This window comes from Pyrus communis, chromosome 7 (genome assembly GCF_963583255.1).
Source record: "Pyrus communis chromosome 7, drPyrComm1.1, whole genome shotgun sequence".
Lineage (NCBI taxonomy): Eukaryota > Viridiplantae > Streptophyta > Magnoliopsida > Rosales > Rosaceae > Pyrus > Pyrus communis.
In genome coordinates, this window is record NC_084809.1 from 6,052,405 (window position 1) to 6,070,890 (window position 18,486).

The 18,486-nt window shown below is 36.8% G+C and overlaps 3 protein-coding genes and 1 non-coding gene across 4 annotated transcripts; 3 read left to right on the forward strand and 1 right to left on the reverse strand.

Moving 5' to 3' along the window:
* Positions 1-5,942: 5,942 nt before the first annotated feature.
* On the forward strand, positions 5,943-9,159 carry LOC137740424 (uncharacterized). Its single transcript, XM_068480297.1, has 9 exons — positions 5,943-6,131; positions 7,094-7,165; positions 7,282-7,371; positions 7,635-7,677; positions 7,773-7,879; positions 8,122-8,217; positions 8,303-8,496; positions 8,877-8,946; positions 9,031-9,159. The coding sequence occupies exons 1-9, from the start codon at positions 5,943-5,945 to the stop codon at positions 9,157-9,159; spliced, it is 990 nt and encodes a 329-aa protein (XP_068336398.1).
* Positions 9,160-9,501: 342 nt separating this feature from the next.
* LOC137741252 (small nucleolar RNA U3) lies at positions 9,502-9,714 on the forward strand. Its single transcript, XR_011069279.1, has one exon. It is a non-coding gene; the product is annotated as a small nucleolar RNA U3 (small nucleolar RNA).
* Positions 9,715-9,891: 177 nt separating this feature from the next.
* On the reverse strand, positions 9,892-13,338 carry LOC137738762 (uncharacterized). Its single transcript, XM_068478237.1, has 3 exons — positions 12,897-13,338; positions 10,617-12,232; positions 9,892-10,439 (listed from the first exon to the last, which is right to left on the reverse strand). The coding sequence occupies exons 1-3, from the start codon at positions 13,209-13,211 to the stop codon at positions 10,238-10,240; spliced, it is 2,133 nt and encodes a 710-aa protein (XP_068334338.1). The 5' UTR covers positions 13,212-13,338; the 3' UTR covers positions 9,892-10,237.
* Positions 13,339-15,406: 2,068 nt separating this feature from the next.
* LOC137738763 (uncharacterized) lies at positions 15,407-17,787 on the forward strand. Its single transcript, XM_068478238.1, has 3 exons — positions 15,407-15,823; positions 16,106-16,129; positions 17,088-17,787. The coding sequence occupies exons 1-3, from the start codon at positions 15,622-15,624 to the stop codon at positions 17,432-17,434; spliced, it is 573 nt and encodes a 190-aa protein (XP_068334339.1). The 5' UTR covers positions 15,407-15,621; the 3' UTR covers positions 17,435-17,787.
* The last annotated feature ends 699 nt before the right edge of the window (positions 17,788-18,486 follow it).

The window sequence follows — 18,486 nt, forward strand, 5'->3', positions numbered from 1 at the left end:
AATTATTAGCGGCGATTCCGTCATTTCTATTTCGTACGACTTTACGCGACGAAGTATCTATGAGTGGACCCCTTCTAAAATGCATGTTTTAATAGTATAAATGCATACATGAAAAACATGATTTAATGGTTACGTTTTATGAGTATATTGGAATTATACTTTATGATTATCATGCTTTACTTAGAATATTTTGGAATACCATATTTTATCGAAATTGATGTTCTTTGTAATATATATGACGGATGACTATATACTAATTATGAACATGTTTTCACACACTTCTTTATAGTATATATGATGGATGATTATATGCTATGAAGATGTTTTGAGATATATGTACCTATGTTTGGAAAGACTATGTTCAATGATTTTGTGTGTATCTAGTGGTCATTGTTCTGCTTACGGGCGATGGAGATATATGGCTAAGGAAGATATATGTTGATGGCTTCAGGCCGAGAGATATACGTATTGGCTGCAGACCAAAAAATACTGATACTTCTAGTTAGCACACTATATAAGAGATATGTTTCATGAAAGGTTTATGGCATGCTAGGGTTTTCAGAAAACCTATTACTTATTATACTATGAGTTTTCATAAAACTTTGGGGGTTAGTATGTTGTTTAACTGTTTCAATATTATATATATTAACTTAGTCCACTCATGTTTGTTTTGCACCCCTCTAAAGACTTAGAATCGAGGCGTACAATCTCGGCGTCAAGGCACTTCTTCATCGGCATCTTTGAGTCATCTCGGTGTAGGACCTGCTCCTTTGTTCATTCAATTTTATATTATTTCCTTTTAGTGTTTTAGTTAGTTGTATGCTCTGAACACATTCCTCATTTGCATAATCATTGTATTTTAATTCATGACTTTTATTTATATTTATAGTTCTCATGCATCCTGATATGGCTTCGTCACCTTCAGGTGTCGGCCAGCACGTGCCTACCCTGGTGTTTGGGAGAATATCAGGGTCGAGCGTGTCAACCTCTATACCATACCCACCCCACCCTTTTCACCCAATTCCTCCCATCAGATCGTCACCGTATTCGAAACCCCCAAACTCGTCGTCGTCACCATGGTCTCCAAGATCAAGACCATTCAGTAGTCGAGACTGTGATTCGCTATCTCCGAAACACGAATTCGCTACTGGCTTTGTTGATCCACGGTCACCCACGGCTGACCTTCGATAACACTGACCCATCTATGCAACGACAAGGCATGCGTCATACCCAGATAGGTGGAAGATGAGCGGGGCAGATGGGTGGGTGTGCGGGGAAGGTGGGTGCAGAGGAGAGAAAGAGGGGAGAAGGTTCGGGGGGAGTAGGATGCCCATAAAAGAAAAAAAAATTATTATTTTAATATCCACATGGACCCATATTGACACGTGGCGCCCAGTCATTGTCCACGTGGACGCCACATCTTCAGTTAATGGAGGTCCTAACGGAAAACTTAACAGATGTATGAAAATGTCCCAAAATTATGACTTTAGGTATCAGACTTGGACAAAAAAAACTTCATGTACCAAATGTTGAAAACCAAGAAACTTCAGGATAATAAATTGAGATTAACCCTTGGTTATAATATCTTGTATTTAGTTTTTGTATTCTTGTAATTATATTCTTTGTCGAATAAGGTATATTGTGCCAATATATTGTGAACCTTAAAAAATGAATAAAGAAACGAAGTATTCAGCATATTTCTTTCTGACATCAAGAGCTTGGTTTCGTTCAAAATTCTAAACGATAAATCGTGTACAATTGCTATGTTTCTACAATGGTGCACAATGTATATTTGATGTGTTCAGCCGTATATCTTTGTGTCGTGTTTGTCGCTACGGTTTGTGCAAATCTGCCACGTTCTGCAGTCTATTTTTCTATCTTACTGTCAGTGAACAATGCTTAGGGTATATGTGTATCAGTGCCGTTACAGCTTCTGCCTAGAAGTACTGGTTGATTGGTAGGATCTCACTGAACAAAATATTCTAGTTTGGTAGGATCTCACCGAACATAGTTGTCCAATTCGGCAGGACCTTACCAAACAGAACAGGCCAGTTTGGCCAATCGGTACCGAACAGAACCGTGTTCTTTAGCAGGATTTTCCAAACTACCTACCTAGTATGCATGTTATACCCCATCTCTCTAATCATGTAGTGCCCGTTTCATCTCCTCGGAATATCCAAGAGGTAAGTATTTTAAATGATAATACAACTAATCCTAATAATGGTGCCAGTACTTACAAATTTCCAACAAGGCAAAATCGTAGTGTTCCACATGACAAGTTCTCTCTGGAAGGAAAAGTAAATTATCCAATCGCTAATTACGTATCATGTGAGCAATGTTCACCAGAGCAGAGGACACTGATAAATCACATGGAATCAATCAAAATTCCAACTTAGGTAGAAGAAGCCTTACGAGACCTAAGTGGATACAAGCTATGGATGAAGAGATATCAACTTTGTAGAAAAATAAAACCAAGGAGGTAGTGCAGTTACCAAAAAGGATGGAATATGTTGGTTGTCGTTAGGTGTTTACAATCAAGTATAAGGTTGATGGATCAGTGGATATGTACAAAGCAAGGTTAGCGGCTAAGGGGTACACTCAAACATACGATGTAGATTACCAAGAAACATTTGCTCCGGTAGCAAAGACAAATACGGTACGTGTTTTGATTTCCATAGCTACAAATATGGATTTGTCTCTTAAACAGTTTAACATGAAGAATGTGTTCCTTCATGGGAACTTGGAAGAAGATGAGTGTAGATTGCATGTCTCTTAATGGACTCAAGCAATCGCCCCATGCTTGGTTTGACCGGTTTACTCAGGCAATGAAGAAATATGGGTATCGCCAAAGTCATTTTGATCACACTTTGTTTTTGAAGCATAGGCTTAGCAAATTGACTGCTTTATTAATTTATATGGATAATATGAATATTACAGGGGATGATTAAGAAGAAATCCATAAGTTACAAGTAAATCTTGCTTCTGAATTTGAGATGAAAGATTTGAGAGAGTTGAAGTACTTCTTTGGGGGGTTGAGGTTGCTTGTACACCTAAAGGTCATTTCTTATCGCAAAAAAAATATGTGTTGGATTTGTTGAAAAAGGCAAGTGTGTTAGGGTGTAAACCTATGGATACTTCTATGGTAGAAAAGCATCACTTGAGTATTTACCTAGATCAAGCTCCTGCTGATGGAGGTGGATATCAGAGACTTGTGGGGGATTGATTTATTTATCTCATACTCGTTATGATATTTCTCTGTTATAAGTGTTGTAAGTCAGTTTATGCACTCACCCAGTGAAGATCACATGGTTGTGGTAATGCAAATTTTAGCATATTTGAAGTTTGCAACCGGTAAGAAAATTCTTTATTTGAAAACATGGGTATCTAAAGGTTGAGCGGTTTACAGATGTAGATTGGGCAAATTATCTCCCTAGTTTATGAAACAATAAATGTTCTAGTTTTTTTTTAAATTTTAATTTGATTCTTGTATATTTTCATAAAATTAAGTGCACTTGACATAGAAACAAAACGATGACACAAAAGAGGACAAAGTTGAACTTATCTTCATAAAATTACATAAGTTAGGAGAAGCAGGGAGTGCAAATCTCTTCCTTCTTAGAGCCTCTCTAATTTTTCCCTAAGTAATTTTAAGTTAATTTTATTTAGAAAGACTAGAAATCTATTTTAAGAACTCTTTTTTTATACTCCAAACTGCTCCCTAGTTTATGGAGTAATAAGTATTTAAGTTCTCTTTTTAATTCAATTTTGATATATATTTATAAAAACGAGTGCGCAGTGGCATATAAACGCAAACAATGAAGCAAAGAATAGAAAATTGAGCTATTTACATGTCGGGATTTGGAACTAAGGGCCGTTACACAAACTAGGAGAAATAAAAAGTGCAAATCTCTTCCTTCTTAAGCATCTCCTATCATGCTTTTTGCTTTAAAATTTTAGTTAAAAAAACTAGAAACTTGTTCACCAAAAAGACTTTATACTCCAACCATGCTCACTATTAGAGAGTAATAAATATTTTATTAATTGTTTAATTGAATTTTGATACTACGTAAATGTAAAATTCTTAAAACCTGAAGTAAAGATTCATCACTCAGTACTAAAGTCTGATAATATTTTTCTTTGCTTAGAAGTAAGAGGTTTTACGTTCAAATCTCGTGAATGGCGAATTCGATACCAAATTAGGCTGCCCATTGTGTGCCTTAGTCGAACTCCCCTTCCCCCTAGTGTAAAAATATCAATGTACTAAAAAAACAAGTAAAGACTCTAAACAATAAAAAAAAAACAAAAAGTAAATGTTCAAAATAACATTAAACATTAGTCATTTGGAGCCAATGTCTATCTTCTTATCTTATAAAGAAGAGCATGTTTGAAGTTGAGTATTACTAACTTAATAAATTTTGACTTAGAAGTTCATTTAGAGTATGAGAATTCCCACTATTTTCATGGACTATTTTTCTGTCTCCCTTTTCTTATTAACTTGTGTAGTAAAAGTTCTTATTTTGGTCTAATAAATAAAAATCTAATCTACAAGGAAGATTCACTCATTTATATTTAATAAACCTTTTTTTGGATATACTTTATGATATTTGGGAGAAGAGAAGTGGAATGTGTTGAGTAACAACATAAGGTAAAATAGTGTTAAGTGTGAGTACAAAGTAGAGTTTAAGTACATTACCCTTGGTGTTTATATTCATTTTAAAAAATATTCATTGTAAAAGAAGAAACATTTGCCACATAATATTATGGTGTAATGATATTCCTTTTTTATTTTGTACGTGAGATGTTTTAGGTTTGAATCTTGTGAAAAGTAAGTTCAAAAAGAATTTATTCCCCCACCATTTACTATCATATAATATATATATATATATATCATTTCTTTTAGGCTTTTTATCCAAAATAGTCCATGCGATTGGTATAACTTTATATTTTGGTCCTTGAGATTTGAAATCGATAGAAGTGGTCATTGAGTTTGTCCATCATCAATCATTTTGGTCTTTTTACGGTCCTTCTATGAAAAATCTTGTTAAATTAGAACCAAAATGAAAAATATACTCTAAATTTAATAAATAATGGGCCAAAATAATATGACAAAAATAGAGGATAAATTTTTTTATTTTTTCCTTATTTAACATAAAATTTTCACGAAAGTACCAAAATAATTAATGGTAGACAAACTCAATAATCATTTCTATCGATTTTAAATCTCAATGATCAAAATAAAGAGTTATGTCATTTCAAGTACAATTTGACTAAAAAGCCTTTCTTTTTTGCAACGAAAAAATCATGTAAAATCATGATATGCATTCAAAGATTATATCCAACAAAAAATTGACTAAATCCAACAAAAACCTAGGATTTTGACTCACACTGTGACATTAAATTCTCGTTTACAATATTCGTAATTGCATTTAGAATTATGATTATATTCTAATTACGGACGAGGGACAAATGAATGATGGACGCGTAAGTTCATTGTATTATGATTAAGCATGATCCGGGTTCTCAAATGTAAGGAATTTTTATTCAACCGACGCGTTTTCTCGCACGCAATGTACGTGACTCATGAAAAACAACGGGCCTCATTTACTGTGGGTGTAAGCCAAGGCAGAACAAGCGATGCGCATTAATAAATATCGCGAAAATTCAGGGGATAAAAAAGGATAAAACAAAATCAAAAGTTGGAAAAAAAAAAAAAAGTAAAGAAAATGGCAAAATGACACCTTTTGCTTGGCTATAAAACCCAAGAGATTTTTTTGAGAGTCCAAGTCCCAACCAAACGCCTCCATACCAATCTCTCCAGTCTCTTCCCTCACTACTACACACAGTAATCAAAGAAATAGAGATCCGAAGAGACCAAGGCATACAAGTGCCTTGGTTTTTTCTTCTCTTTAATTGTGCTACATTGTCAAATAAATTCTCGAACCATGGCTGCCCTTCCAGAATCTTTGTTGGCCGATCAATCGTCATTACCGGGAGACCAAGCTGGTCAACCTACATCCCGGGCGCCCCAACCCGGTGACGGCGACCAGTCCAGAAGGGTTCCTGTGGAGCAGCTGATTCTAGAGCTTAACGATGATCGTACCCGAGAAAATGCCCTACAACGCCTCTCTAAGGTCACGATCATAATTCGTATATTTCCTTTATCATTCTCTCTCTCTCTCTCTCTCTCTCTCTTTTTTTTTTTTTTTTTTTTTTTGCCTTATTTCTTTTCTAATCGAATTGCATGTTATATACATATATTTCTTGGTTTATTACCTCAATTATATTTTTTCTGCATCAACAGTGGCTTTGCATGTCACGTTCAGAGTCTTTGTGTTACGTACGCTGATTTTTCTAAGTTATAATTATAAAATTAATATTTTTGAGGGAGCAGCAATTTTGATGGTGCAGTTCTGTTTAATTCTTGTTTAGGGTTGACTTCTTCTTTTAAATGTTTTTATTTACCCCTTTTTTGTTGGTTCCCACTGATGATAGAGGGGTTTTATATTAAGGGGTGAAAATTAGCTATTAAAATTAGAGGATAATTGCGGGTTTTCTATACAGAACCTCAAGTTTCATCTAGCTATGGAGTGTTGTGAAATATAGGTAATGACAAGGGGTTGCTTCATATGATACATGCATATGGACTATGTACAGATATAACGCTTAGCAGATCAAATTTTTTTATTTATAAGGATAATACTTTTTCCTCAATTTCCCATTAAATTGACATCAACACCTAATATAAAATGTCATAATAGGTACTATTCATTTTCTTTGTCATCATCTAAAAATCTATTTGTAGAAAAACTTATATGATTCAGAGATGTGTAGTCATTCATATGTGTCAAACAAATCGATTGTTCATCATAATTATCAATTTGTTTGACATAAATGGATGAATACATAATTTTCAAATTGAAATAATTTCATTAGAGATGATCTTTAGATGATGATAAGAAGAGTAAACAATTTTAGTTATGAAGCTTGTACAGTGAAATGATGTCACGTTAAAGGAAACTATGCTTGTACTAACTCACATCTTACCCAGTGAAAAAAAGTTCTTACTGATAATTATCACTCTCTCTAAGTTCAGATTAGGGAAATTCGTGAAGACTTGGCTCCATTACTGTGGCACTCATTTGGTACTACATTTACGCTGTTGAAGGTATGGCATGCATGTCACTTGGCTGTTTTAATTAATAAATTTCAATTAAAATTGAGTTAATTCCCAGATTAAAATTTACGATGATTTAGTTCGTTCATATTTTTCGTTATACGCAGGAAATAATTGCAGTGTACCGCTTACTTTCAACCCCAAATCTTACTCAGGAATCATCAAATCGGGCATGCAATACTCTCTCTCTCTTTCAGGTCAGTACTCTCACAATAATTTCAGTTCAATTTGTCTACAGTAAAATGATTTCCACAGTACTCTTTTTCTCTTTTAAACGCTTGCGTTTATTTTGGTTAAATTGAGTAAATTAAAGAAAAATCAATGAACAATAACAAAAAGGTGTGTGCGTAGCTGCTGAGCTAACGACATTTGCTACTGTGATTTTGGTTAAATCATCATGTTTCCTTTGTGTTAAGCTAATGACATTTGCTACTGTGATTTTGGTTTTGATTTTTAACAGTGCATAGCTGCTCATCCTGAGACAAGAGAACCATTCCTCCGGGGTAATTTTCTTTTGCTAAATAAATCTGTATAAACCGCGACCTCTTATGACCCCAAAAGTAATGCATACTTAACTGAGTTTTGATCTGGTTTGCAGCTATTGTGCCGTTCTATATTTACCCTTTCCTCAACACGACGGAAAAGGACAAGCCTCATGAATACTTAAGGCTGTCGAGCTTAGGCGTTATTGGTGCCCTTGTCAAGGCATGTACATATGGAATCATGGATTACATTTGAGAAATGCACAGACGAAACCAGTTACAAATATTTTATCCAAACAATAATCCATATACAAACAACGATTTAGCACCTCTTTATTGTTTGTTTAGTGTCCTGCAAATAGTTTATACTTCTTATATATCCCATTTTCATATCTTTCTATGAGCTTGAATGTTCATTAACATAATGACATACTTAAATTTGGATTCCCCTTTTCCCCGGTTCAGGACAATGATGAAGAGACTGTTCTTTTCCTTCTCCAAACTCAAATATTCTACCATTGCATGCGCTGCATTGAAGTTGGCACTGGACTGTCAAAAACTGTAAGAAACTAACAAAGGAAGTTTATAATAATTAATTATTTCTAAACTTAATTATGCTGAAAAATCTTTTTATCTGTATATGCAGGTGGCCACATTCATAATGGAGAGGATTCTGATGAGTCCTGAGGGACAGAATTACTGCTGCGCTTTCCATGATCGTTATTTCGTAATCACTCAAGCTCTTACCAAGATGCTCGACAGGATTACTACAGAAGAGCCTTCCCTCCGGCTGCTTAAACTTATCGTTCGTTGCTGTATGAGGCTCGCAGAAGGCCAAAAGTAAGTTACTCTTCATAGTTAATACTTCCAGGTCCAAGCTCATCGCGAGTCTCAGACTAGACAAGATTGGAATTGAGTTCGAGCAAGTTCTAGTATATTTGTCTAATACAATTAACTAGTCCAATCTCAACAATTTCAAGTTCGTTAAATATCCGTCGTCCTTTAGTCTAATTTAATTAAAATATTTGAGTTCAGGATCGAGCCTGCAACACTCTAAATAAGACTAGTAACATACAATATGTTAGACTGTTCTCCACTTTATCTATAAGTTTACCGAATGTCATTAGTCTAATTTAGTTGAAATAGTAGAGTCCAGATCGAGTCAGCAAACGAGGAACATAATTATATTTGTTAATTGATGTTTGAATTTTTCATTGCAGGGACGCTGACTACAGAAAGTTGTGTCTTCCTAAGAGCTTGAAGGATCCTAAAGTCATTAACCTCATCGCTGTAAGTTCAATTACTTTTTGTTGGATTTCTTCCCACGGCCCCTTCATTTTTTACTGAAACAATTCTTCTTGATTTAATTTCCAGGACGACCCAACATCCATGGCATGTATGAGACGACTTGTTCAGTGTCTTACAACTGCGAGAAGGGCTCCTCCGACTGACGCAGGCGCGGAGGTCGAAAACGGGCACCCGGTGAAGACTGAACAGGAGTAGCAGACGAACCATGTTATCATCACCCATGGTGGTCAATCCCCACCACAGATGAAATACCAAAACCATGCAGACTGAAAACTGTTGTAATATGTTGCTTCTAATGTGCACTTTGTTTTCGTTGTTGTAATTTTACTTTTAAACTGTATCATGTTATTAGTGCTTGTACTTGTTGTCGAACTGCTGTAAAATGTTCTTCCTAGACCGAAATGTACCCGTAGACCGCTGTTTGTGTTAAAGTTGCCCTGCTTTTTATTGCTTTTTGGCATTGGTTGAGTTAGTCCCACATCGACTAGTTGAGAAAAAGATATAGACTTTATAAAGCTCTTTCGCGCCTCACAGGTCACGACCTTACTTGAACAGGATCTGTTCTATAGGTTGTACCTCTGTATCCTTGATTTCTATGGAGACAGGAACCCCAGTCTGGTGGATGAACCAAGGCCGTGTGATCAGAGCGTGATTAACAGCCCTGTGATCCTGGATCATTCGAGCAGTAGATGATCGTTCTCAGCCGTTCTAACAACCGGCTGGGGTGGTCACACGGTTGTCTGACAGACTCCCATTTTTTGTTTATTTTATTTTATTTTTTTTTTTGGGTTTCATTTTCCTCTTCATTTTTTTCTCCAGTCCTAACTATGGTGGAATATTTCCGAGATGTTAATGAACAAGACGTACTTCTTGTTATCAACAATATCTTCCATTTTGTCCAAGCAGGATCCGAAGTATCTGCTTTCTTGGGTAGAATGCCTTCCACTGTGGATTATCAACCCACCCTTGGTACTGAAATGGGCACTTTACAAGAAAGAATTACTTCTACCAAAGAGGGGTCTATAACTTCCGTCCGGGCAGAGGCATTGTGCCCGCCGTATTGCATCCCGTCTCCGATCGTCAGGTCAAAAAATACTTCCAATATATATCTTCCATTCTCAATCATGAACTCGATACCGTCATTTCTTTCTAGTCTGGCTTAGCATTTCTACATGAGATTATAAAGAATAAAACACAAAAGTGGGAACAAACAGAAGTAGAATTATATGAACAACCAACATTACATGATAGAAACTCATAAACGAATTCCGTCTCAATCTTTAGAAGGGGGATGTAATTCGTCTTGCTTGGGAGGCATTGAAAGAGTGCTTTCGAGCATGAACGAGAGATCATGCATCTGTGACATTATTCTCTCCACATCGTCAGATTTCGATCCTGCTCTTGCACTGGAAACATCTCCGCCCTCCGCCACATCTTCAGATTTTTTCCCATTGTTTGTGCTTGCATCAGCCAACCTAAACACGCAACAGAAAAGGTGGCTAAGATATGTTCATCAAAGAATGTACCGATACATTTTCCATGAAGCTTCGCGTATGAGATTATTGAAAACAGCAAATATAGCATTCCATGGTGGCTCCAAACAGTATTCTGAGGCTATAATAGAACCCATATAAGTTGGCTTATACACGCACCTGTCTAATACAGAAGGCTCCGGCTGCGCTCCATCCACTACAGTTGAACCGCTGGAGCTGTTAAATGCTCCTGCTGAGAAATCTGGTTGCAAAAAGCTGCCAAAATCCAAGTTACCGGAGTTGCTAGCTGCACCGAACAAATTTATTTCTGAAGTGTGATCAACAGGTGTTGTCTGATTATTACTTTGTTGTACAGAACTATCTGCAAGATTTGATGCATTATTTGAGCCAGTAAAATCATTCCAAGCGTCAAATGAATCGTCATCTGCATCAGTAGTCTTATTATCAGCAGCCTTGTTGACAGTGGTCTGCAATTGGTTGTCTTGAACCCAATCAACACCACTTTGTTTTACAGAACTATCCACAACTTTTGGTGCATTACTCGAGCTTGCAAAATCATTCCAAGCATCAAATGAATCATCATCCTCATTGGTAGTCTTATTATCAGGAGCCTTGCTGCTAATGGTCTGCAATTGGTTGTCTTGAACCCAATCAACACCACTTTGTTTTACAGAACCATCCACAAGATTTGGTGCACTACTCGAGCTTGCGAAATCATTCCAAGCATCAAATGAATCATCATCTTTATCAGTAGTCTTATTATCAGAAGCCTTGCTGCTAGTGGTCTGCAATTGGTTATCTTGGACACCAACCTTCACCTCCGCAAGTGTTTCTAACTGTTCAGGACCTCCAGAAAACCCAGAGTTGGAAACGCCCAACAGATCATCTTGAAACCAGTCGGTGGACATGGATGTAGACCCAGTCAAACTATGGTTTGATTTTTCATTTGTTGAGTCCACTACAGACCCAAATACTGTGTCTATGTGAGCAGAAAGATCCACTGTGGAACCCACAAAGGGGTCAAGGGATTTTGATTCTTGGGGAAAGCTTTCAGGAGCTTGAGGAAGGGTTTCAGAAGCTTGAGGAAGGGTTTCAGAAGCTTGAGGAAGGTTTTCAGAAGCTAAAGGAAGGTTTTCAGAAGCTCGAGGAAGGGTTTCAGAAGCTTGAGGAAGCGTTTCAGAAGCTTGAGGAAGGTTTTCAGAAGCTACAGGAAAGTTTTCAGAAGCTCGAGGAAGGGTTTCAGAAGCTTGAGGAAGGGTTTCAGAAGCTTGAGGAAGGTTTTCAGAAGCTAAAGGAAGGTTTTCAGAAGCTCGAGGAAGGGTGTCAGAAGCTTGAGGAAGGTTTCCAGAAGCTTGAGGAAGCGATTCAGAAGCAGCAAACTGAAAACTTGCGGCCCAACCAGAATCACCACCCTCTCCTTCAGTAGTCTGCACAACTGTCTCAAAAGGCTTTACATTCTGAAACAAACTAAGAGTTTCATGAACTTGGAAACTCTCTTTACTGACAATCTGTGTGTTAGACCCGAACAGCCCTTCAGAACTACCCAAAGCACGGTCTTTGTTTCCTTCAAAGAAAAAGTTGTCGAGATTGACTCCAGCCAAATCTGGTAATTTGGGTAGATTGGGGTTCTCATTTGAGAGATCAGTCTCAATTTTCTCTGGCCTAGAGGTCCATTTTATTTCAAGATTTAAGAGATCAGACAGACTTAACTCATCCTTCCGTGCAGTCTGTCCTCTGTTTAATTCATTTGCTCCAATAGGTAAATCCACTATCTCCTGCAAACCAAAGTCTCAAACTTGACCCAAGTATTCAAGAAGTCCCAAAAATTAATATCAAAGTTTACAATCTACGTTAACGAGAGGACAATAATCCTCATTTCTAGCAAACAAATGATAGGCAGACAACTATAATTTCCCACATACATGATATGGTTACTTAATAAATGGACTACAAATCTGTAGCACCTACAAAATTTCGAGTGTGATCTGCTTATAATCTTACTAGGTAGATTTTGATACAAATACAACGTACTATTTATCCATCTCTGCATAATCTCAGAATCGCCTTTAAGCGTTCAAGCTTTTTAGTTTTCTATGCACTGTAGATTAACTCAATTAGCTTCGAATCAGAAAACGCAATTAACGAAGTCATTACTCCGTTGGGTGGCTACAACAAGCTAGTAAAACACATTAAGTACACTAAAACGATCAAAGCTTCAATCTTTTTCATCATCCAGAAGCACCAAAACAAATAATTTGTTAAAATCCCTGCTTTTTCCTGAAGCAGAACTTCATTCCACAAGAACGCATTGATAATTCAAATTCCGTTTCTTTCTAGTTTTCGCATCAACCAAACAGAACAAGAATCCCCTTTTTATTCCCCATCTTAATCTCAATTTTCTCATCAACCAAACAAAAGATAGAAAATCAAGTCGCATACCGATCCACTTAAGCTCAGGGACTGGAGCAGCCACCGGTACCCAAAAGTATCCCGGAAATTGACGGGGTCAGGAGGCAGGTCCTTGCAGAGTTCTCTGCCGCAGAAGACGCAGGTCAGCGTCTGAACGCCCCTCAGCAGCCGCCCCTTGCAATGCTTGCACCTCAAGTACGGCGGCGATGGATCCAACTCCGCCAGGGTTTCTTCGACCGAAGGCAGATTGGGCAACGGCGTGTCGTCTGGGTCGTAGGACGACATGTTCGCTTCTTTCCGAAGCGAGATCTGCACCTGATTTATCACATCCATCGGGATTTCCATCGCCACTTTCAGGGTTGGTGGCTGTCGATGCGTGTGGTGGAATAGGGCGGTTGAGTGATGAGGGACACAGAGTGACTAGATCGCCGTACTTCCCACCAGTTTATGTTCAATTCTCATCACTCGTAATACGGTGGTAATCCTAAGAGGTTAATTATTACTTTTTTTTTGTTGGGTTTTTTTTTTTTTTTAATTTTTATTCTCGTCCTTTTTGCAACAATAAAATATAAGAAAAATTAATGAAAAAAACTTGAAAACTTTTAGTTTTAACAATAAAGACAAAATAAAGGGTAAAGTGAATGGTACCATGTTTAACTTTTTAGTGTAAAAATGTCGTTTTTTGTTAAAATGAACAATACTGCTGGCTTTTCGTTAAAACTTCCTCAAATATATATCGTCATTGTAACATCCCACGTCACCCAGGGGAGTGATCCTTATATGTATATTTTCATCCCTACCTAGCACGAGGCCTTTTGGGAGCTCACTAGCTTCGGGTTCTGTAGGAACTCCGAAGTTAAGCGAGAAGGGGGCTAGAGCAATCTCATGATGGGTGACCCACTGGGAAGTTGCTCGTGAGTTCCCAAAAACAAAACCGTGAGGGAATGGTAAGCCCAAAGCGGACAATATCGTGCTACGGTGGTGGAGCGGGCCCGAAAAGTGATTCGTCCCGGGCCGGGATGTGACAGTCATACTACAATAAATAAATAAATAAACAAGAGAATATTTTTGTGGATCGAGAAGATTCACAAAAATATTTATGTATCTCATGTCTACTGTCGTGTGATTTACTAATTCCAAGAGCTTCATAAAAAATTTACTATTACAAATTTACTAAGAGAGTAAGAGTATTCAATTCGGACACATGAGTAGAACTTAGCACCATATTCATTACAACCAATGTAAAAGAGAAGAGAAGATATTCCATTATTCATGTTAACTTTTACTCAAAAATTTTAACAGATTACGAAGAATTATTCAAAACTCTTTATAAAATTTAATTTTGTAAACCCAAACGCTACTTAACACAAATAAACCGGGAAAATTATTTACCAAAGAAATAAATAAACCGGGAAAATGAAACCGTTTCATAATAGGGAAATTTTATTTAAACCCTTTTTCTACACCCAACTTAAATTTTAAATGTTAATTGTCTATTTTACCATATTGAATAATTACTATTAAATACAAAATGAAATTAATAATGAAACTCAAATAAATCAATAATCCCACACACTATAATTAAACCCTACCATCACCATTTGTTTATCCTACGTTATTTCCGGCTAAAACGCTAATAGCTCTGATAGAGAAAAACAAGTTTTTGTATTGATGAATAGTGATTTTGAAGTTTGGAATACTCCAACTAAGGTATGACTCGATTTATGGATATTTTGTTCGTTTACTTTTTATTTGGATTAAGTTTCATACTTTTTATATTATATTGTATTTGTTTTTCTCTGCATGTATCTATCTATGCCCCAAAACACTTTGCAAGGACTTTTGATTAGTACTGAAAAAACATATAACTTGATTCTTGGTGCAGATAAAGATAAATAATAAAGATGAGAATTCCAAACAGCGATTAACTTCTACAACCTGGTAGTGTGATGTCATCCTGACTCACGTGATGATTATCAGAGGCCCCCGAGGAAACAAGGTTATTTGCATCATACATTCATTTAGAAGCAGAACATAAAGATGAATGAAAATGACTTAATGCGAATATTACCCCTCACCGAACATGCCTCCATCCATATTCAAAGCATCAAGATCAAATGTTTCTAGCAAAGTGATGGATTGAATTGAAGCTTTCATTGCATTATGTGGTAAATTCAAGTCTATGGATGGGTTTGGTGGCAGAAAAGAAAAAAAAAAAAAAAACAGTCATGGAAATGCCAATCTTATACGGCATATACAATTATAGAGGGGCAAAAGACGCATCTTTGAATAAAAACATTTAATTAGAGATGTTATTCTATAAACGAAATGAGTGTAAAGATAATTTTACATTTGGAATTGGTTTTGAGAATGTAGTTTAGGTTATAAATTTGAATTTAAAGATATATTAATTCTTTAATAAAAATAATATAGTTAAAGAGAGTAAGTTAAATGTATAAAAAAAAAATGTTTAGATGAATTTAAATAAAATTTGCTTTCGTAATATCGCGTAGTCGGACCAACTGGCAATCTCACTCCCAAAACAGTGAAGTTTAAATAAAATAAAAATAAAAAAACAGCGTCAGTGCGTCACTGCCTCCCACAAATCAGAAAGCAGCCATCTTTGATCTTCGCAAGTCTCAACTAAACACCGGCGGTCGAACCGTTGAGAATCGACGTCGCCGACTCCCAATTCCGCTACTTCCGATCGATTCGATTTCTGAAGCTGAGGAAGAATCGAGATTAAGAGAGAGAGATGGCGACGAGTCAGGCGGTGCTGAAGGCGGGGCTGGTGATAGTTGGGCTATGCATTGCCGGGTACATAGTGGGGCCGCCTCTATACTGGCACTTCATGGAGGGCTTAGCCGCCGTCTCCCACTCTTCTTCTTCCTCCCCTTCCGCTTGCCCTCCTTGCACCTGCGATTGCTCTTCTCAGCCTCTCCTCTCCATCCCCATTGGTAATTTACTCTTCTTTCACTTGCCCATGATCCATTTTTGCCAGATCTGATTAGATCTCTTGCATTTTTCACTTTTTGTTCTGTTGGGTTTTACACATTTTGTGCTGATTTGATGCCAATAAGCTCAAATTTCCATTCACTGATTTCAATCCTTTCTGGGTTTTTGTTGAATTTTTAAAGCAACTGGTTTTTAATTCACTCGGCTAATTTACTAATCTATTACTTGTTGATTGGCATTATTATCGGATGTATACTTATATTGGTTTTTTCTTTCGTCTGCAGGACTCAGCAACATTTCCTTTGCAGGTTAGTCTCTTTTTGTATCTATGTTTATATAAACTGATTGGGTATTGATATAATTGACTGCTTTATATCTCTCTCTCTCTGTGGATATATATATATATATATATATATATATATATATATATATATTTGGCTGTAACATGTATGTATGATTCTAGATTGAATGTGTTGTGGTATCAATAGCTTCTCCTTGCCATAAAGTAGCGTACTTTCTCATGTTTATGTTGAATAATTAATATTCCCCTGAGGTGTTACATGTTAAGGACTGTAATAATGTGGCAAATATTCAATACAAAGTGCTTTCGAGGAAACTGTCTGAATCCCAAAATATCATTCAATCCGAAGTAATATTTTCTCAATTTTTTTTCACCTTTAGATCTTCCCTGATAGACAAATTTTCTTGGGAGAAATGTCAAATCTTGCAGTTACGTAAACTTCCCTGTTTACCCTATTTTCCTTAAATCCTTTTATACCTACATTCTGTCTCTCAACGTTACGTGAGTTGATTATGTAGATTATGTGTGGTTTCTCCTCGTTACAATCTTTGAAGTTAAGATTGCAACCAGAGCTCTGGACTCGTAGCTTTCATTAGTGGGACTGGCAAACGATCTGTTCTGATTTTACCATACAATTTTCATTGTTTTGGAATGAACCCAACCACCCCTTTTCCTCAACTTGCTTTTTATAGTTGTTGATTTCACTTTGTAGGAAGAGTTTGTGTCATTGATATTTATCTGTTATTTTCTTATTTTGGTTGAAGCAACCTTCAAATGTTGAACATGGAGGTTAAGTTGAAACTCAAAATCATAGAATGTGGACTTAGTTTCCTAAATTTGGTTTTGCATTGCTTTTGCAAGCCAAGTTGGTGATTCAAGTGATTGGCTACATGAAGGTTTCAGATTTGGTTCGATTCTTATATTCTTTTTACAGTCTGTTTATTTCTTTGGTACATATTATGCAGACTGTGCAAAGCATGATCCAGAGGTGAATGAAGACACTGAGAAGAACTTTGTGGATCTTTTGACCGAGGAGTTGAAGCTTAGGGAAGCTGAAGCTTTGGAAACTCAGCAACGAGCTGATATGGCTCTACTAGAGGCCAAGAAGATTGCATCCCAGTATCAAAAGGAAGCAGACAAGTGCAGTTCAGGGATGGAAACATGTGAAGAAGCAAGGGAGAAAGCTGAAGCAACATTAGAGGTGCAGCGGAAACAGACAGCATTATGGGAGCTCAGGGCTCGTCAGAGAGGGTGGAAAGAAGGGCTTACAAAGTCTAATACTCAGACGCAAGGAAATGTCCAGACTGTGTAGAAAAGCTCTGTAGCGTTTTTGGAACAGCCAAAGGCTAGTCTTCTTCAACATGGCACTTCCTCTCCTGGTTAGTGATAAACTTTTACTATGTTATTCTTCTTCACCTTAAATCGTGCATGCTATGCAATCAATTTCATTTACGAAACTGAATTATTTGTATTTACAGTTAAAAGTATAGAGAACTTAGTTGTGTTATCTAGCCTTCCAAAAGCAATCGATGTTGTGGCAAGAACCTTAAGCATCACATTCTCCACCGAATTATAGTTGAAAGTTTCACTTGTATGACTGAAACCCGAAATTCTTCATTGAATGTCAGAGTATCGATGGTTGTCAAAGTCCTGGCTTGAGTTTGATTGGTTTATGTTGAGCTCTTTTGTATTTGATCTAGGAAATTTTCACTTCCTGTGCTTCTTCTATGAAGTCGGTACTTCAATTACTCGATATGCTTGCATTTGAAATCCAGGTCCAATAATTCCTATAAAAGCTCAATTCCATTGACCATCGGCTCATTTTGTTCGAGCATATAAAAAACCTGGCTGCCCCAGCAACTCAGCTGACTACTCGACCATCATGTCCGTGGGGGGTGCACTTGGGCAGGAAGAGATTTTGCTCATAAGCACTTCTGTTAGAAGCACATTGAAACTTTATAAAATTTCAAGTGCTTTTGCATTGAAAAGTGCTTTTAGGACCTTGAAGCATGTCCAACTTTTTCTATCAAACGCTATCAGAAACGCTTTTGATTTCCTGGAAAAACTTTTAGCCATTCTAAGGAGGCGCTACGACAATAGTTAATGGAACTTTTAGTTGTCTCAAAAAGCTACAAGATCTATGGACCAAATAATGAAGAACAGACTGGGACAATGAGTATGAAATCACTAGTATAATCCTTGCTTCTTCAAGAGGGGCATGCATGATTTTGAAGCCATTGTGCAATTTTTCACCTATGGTATGCATGACGCGGTGATTCAGATTCAGAAAATTAAGTGTCAGGTCATCCTCAACTGAAATGATTAGATATAGTTCTGTTCAAAGTTTTGCCTGGTAAGAAATTA